Source organism: Rhagoletis pomonella, unplaced genomic scaffold (assembly GCF_013731165.1).
Source record: "Rhagoletis pomonella isolate Grant_MI unplaced genomic scaffold, Rhpom_1.0 Rhpom_scaffold_00007, whole genome shotgun sequence".
Taxonomy (NCBI): domain Eukaryota; kingdom Metazoa; phylum Arthropoda; class Insecta; order Diptera; family Tephritidae; genus Rhagoletis; species Rhagoletis pomonella.
Window position 1 is genome coordinate 56,601,776 of NW_023458561.1, and position 4,167 is coordinate 56,605,942.

At 31.7% G+C, this 4,167-nt stretch overlaps 1 protein-coding gene across 1 annotated transcript in view; it reads right to left on the reverse strand.

Annotated features, from left to right (window-relative positions):
* Positions 1–4,167, reverse strand: part of LOC118743141 (probable cytochrome P450 301a1, mitochondrial) — a 50,764-nt gene that overhangs the window by 25,309 nt on the left and 21,288 nt on the right. The window contains exon 2 of the mRNA XM_036475671.1: positions 1,583–1,733. Coding sequence (XP_036331564.1) covers positions 1,583–1,733 — 151 coding nt within the window. The remainder of the gene's footprint in view (positions 1–1,582; positions 1,734–4,167) is intronic.

Sequence of the window (4,167 nt, forward strand, 5' to 3'; positions counted from 1 at the left end):
TTTTTTTTCTTTGTTTCAAAAAAGATATGATAACAGTTTTTTACTAAAAATATGTTTTATTACGTCCAATGTAATTCACTTTTTAAGAATTATTCAAACATTTTTCCTATGCATAATTTTTTTTTTTAACAACGCTGTCGTAATTGTTTGCCAAAGTTATTTAAAAGTATAATCAGCACGTGTATGTATATTTACATATGTACATTACATTTAGCACAAATTCAAGGAGATACATATTTAAAGATGTACATACATAGGTATTTACATATCTATATTATTTCAAAGGTACAGCAAAAGTTGTTGTACAAACGTTTTGTACATTAAATCAATATTCTAGTCAAAATGAAAATCAAATAATATACATATTTTGAGGAAATGTTATTATGGAGGAGAATATTACATACACTGCCGGCAAAAAGTATTGGCACATATGCTTTTTTACAATATATGCAGCAATTTTTGTTGTAATATTTTTGCGAAATTTTTTTTATAAAAATATGGTTCATTCCACAACAAAAAACATAAAAATATAATTTCTAAACTTTGTGGAAAACTCGCGAAAATTCAGCAACTTGAATAGAAGTTTTAGCTACGGATTACCGTTGATTTTTGGATTTTTTTCCGGCAGTCTTCCAAACCAAAAAATTTTTCAAAAATACTTTATGTGAAAACAACAACAACAAAAAATTTCAAAAATCAATGCGATTTTTGACTAACTCCGAACTTGCATTTTTTGTACTAGAATTTAATGGGCTACAAGTCTGCATACTGCATAAAAAAGTTGCAAATTTGCTGAATTTTCGCGAAGTTTCGAAATTATATTTTCATTTTTTTTTGTTGTGGAATGAACCATAATTTTTACAAAAAATTATCGGAAAATTATTACAATAAAAATTGTTGCATATATTGTAAAAAAACAGCTGTGCCAATACTTTTGGCGGTACACAGTTTTTTAGCTCCTTCAATTTTAGTACGATAATGTGCAAATTTCAAGTAGCTACGAATTACCGTTAATTTTAGAGATTTTTTTTTGTCGCATTGGCTTCCATATAATGAATAAACTAAATTTATTCGTATATGGAAGAAATCCGCAACACCTTTGGCGAAAAAAATTCTAAAAAATCAACGGTAACTTTCAGCCACTTGAAACTTGTACATTATCGGACTAAAATTGAAGGAGCTAAAAAATTGTGTACTCAAAAAAATTCTAACACTTCCGAGAAAAAAGTTTGAAATTTAGGTGGAAATTTGTTGCACTCTTTTGTAGATACTTTTCTACAAATTATTAAACTTGGATTTATATGGGGTTTGTCTGAGAATGAACTATATTTTAATTGAAAATTCTTAAAAATAAATAAATAAACATAAGTGGCACACAATATGACTTTGAAATGGCGTGCTATAGATATGACCGATACTGTATATCGACTTCCGCTGATTTCTTATTCTTAAAGCACTAAAAGCTTATTCTTATTCTTAAAGCTTAATCGAAATATTTTAATTTGTGTCGAAATTATTGAATGCAGTGATTTAGAATTAAATGTTTATTTATGCTTAACTGTTGTAGCTACTCTTTTCTTACCTTTTCAATTTCATCGGCATCATATATGAACAGCAAATCGGGTCGTCCAATGAGTCCACTAAAACGCACTATACGTCCATAACGTTCATGTAATAGCGATGAAATTTTCGCGACATCAGATATTGTGTACTGGCCGATGATAGGCATCATGCTGTGTGCCAAAGAATGAAACAAGTCTTAATTAAAAGCTATTATTTAAAACGTAAATAAAAAATATGCATTTTATGGCGGCGGGTGTGAAACTAATTGGCAAGTTCGTCTCTTAAGTCTTTTGGTAGGCAATTCGCATGCATCTCACGATTGCCGGAATGATGTTGACAGCAAATGCCAGAATTTAATGATTGGCATTTGTATGCAATGCACTTTGACGAAGTAATCATAGGCTACTAAATTTGTTAGTGCTAATGAATTTTTTTCTTTGATTCAAAATTAATGCAAGCAGTCAGCTGTTTAAGGTACGTGATGGAAGAAAAAGTTATGCGAGGCATTAATTCGTATTTTTATTTGGATTAAAATATTTTGACCCTGACTATTTAGTTTCAGTGTTGTCTATATATGTATATATATTATTTTTCGCTGACTTTGTGCATAACTAAAGGAAACTATATTGAGCCTTTGTACTATAGTACTATCGTACCCGGTCAACTGGTAAAAGGAGAGGGCAGAAAATGTCTCACTGGTGCATAAACTACAGGGACCGAGAACGCGTTGCAGTTTTTTTTTTAGTTCTGCATGAGAACAAAATTTAATGTCAAGAACGTTCATACAAAAGAACTAAGCGGCAAAAAAAAATGAGAACAAAAGGTTTAGGAACGTTTGCGTAAAGAAAACAAATGCGAACAAAACTCTCGTTAACGTTCTCAAGAAGAGCAGGATGAGAACGAGACTTTATTCATGGAGGATCAAATAAGCAACAAAAGTCTGGGGAACGTTCTGCTAGGGAACAAAACGAGAACAAAAGTTTTGGGAACTTAACGTTAAGAATGAGAGGGGAGTCTGCGTGTTGGGATGAAAAATCGTTGCAGTGAGAACTACGATTCTTATTTCTAAGCCATTGGAATTCTGGATCATTTATCATTAGGGGGAACTGTCTTTTTATGGAAAAATTTTTTTTTTTATTTTTTTGTAAGAAAAGTCTTTCGTTGACTTAATTTGCATAATTATCTTTCAGTTCTTTTTTGATTAATTTTAATATTCAAATATTTCACGCCAATGAAAAAAATTTATTTGATTTGAAGATTTGTTCCCGTTTCGTTCTCTGTCAGAAAGTTCTTGAGACTTTAGTATCCAAATTGTTCATCGATAGAAAGTTCCCTAGACTTTTGTTCCCGTTTAGTTCTTACCCAAAATGTTCCGGATACTTTTTTCCCATTTTGTTCTCTTAGAAATGTTACCGAAAGTTTTGTACGCCTTTTGTTCCCATTGAGAAGCTTCTCGACAGTTTTGTTCCCATTTTGGTTTAGGTTTAGAAACATTATTGGGAACAAACCTACGAGAACGACATTTAGTTTCGAGCATACCTTTTGTTCTCGGTCCCTGATAAATTATAATTAGACCATGACTATCAAATATTTTTTAACGGATATTAAATTATTTTTTTTTTTACATTTAAAATCTGCAAATCCCCTAACAATAATACGCAGATAACTTGACGTTATCATTTATATTTAAAAGTGCATATTTGAACTGCAAAAGAGGTTGAAGGTTGCGTTTAATTTTTAAGTATAATAAATATCAGGCTAAATAGACTAACATACTTATGTATGTATGTATGTGTGTATATATAAATTAGTAAAAATTTTCATGAAATCTACAAAGCTAAATTCGTTCATTTGACAAGAAGGTGTGAACTGGTATTTTGTTAAGTCGGGAAAAATCTTTTTGGCACATCATTTTTTTTTCTCTTGAAAACAGAGGTATCAATTAACGCCACCAAACAACAAGCCAAATATGAATTACCAAATTCCATTTGCAATTTGTTTTTTTTTTTTAAATAGAAATATCGTGTGTCACTTGTCATTTTCGTTTATTTGCTAAATAAACATACTTAGTAAGTAAGTCTTTAAGTAAATGTGCAAAACACTTAACTGGAAGCATTGTAGCAGTGATAAATAGTAAATAAAGCGCCCATAAAAGCCATTGAACCCTAGGCCTATCCAGCTACATATGTACATACATAATATTTGAGGCGGCCATAAAATTTCAAATATTAATTTTGAGAAGAAGAAAAAAGGTCAAGTTTAAGTTTGCTTATACGCATCATTAAGAGGCCCGCTTGTTATTGTTGCTTTTGATGCACGCTACTGCATCTTATTGTTGTTCATATTTCCAATGCGTTAGCGCTGCAGTCAATAGGCCATTAGGCACAAAGCCAAAGCGAATTGCTGGCTGGCCGCCGCCCAAACGCGAAACCAGCCAGGGTGCCAAGTTAGTCAGTTGGCGAAGAGGCGGGAAGAAGGCGTTGGCTCCAACTAATCGGATACTAAATAGAGGTGTTAAAAAGACTAATTTTCGTTGACCTTGAAATATTTACATATTTATGTATCTAACAATGCGAACGCTAAGTGTGCTAATGAACACAAGTG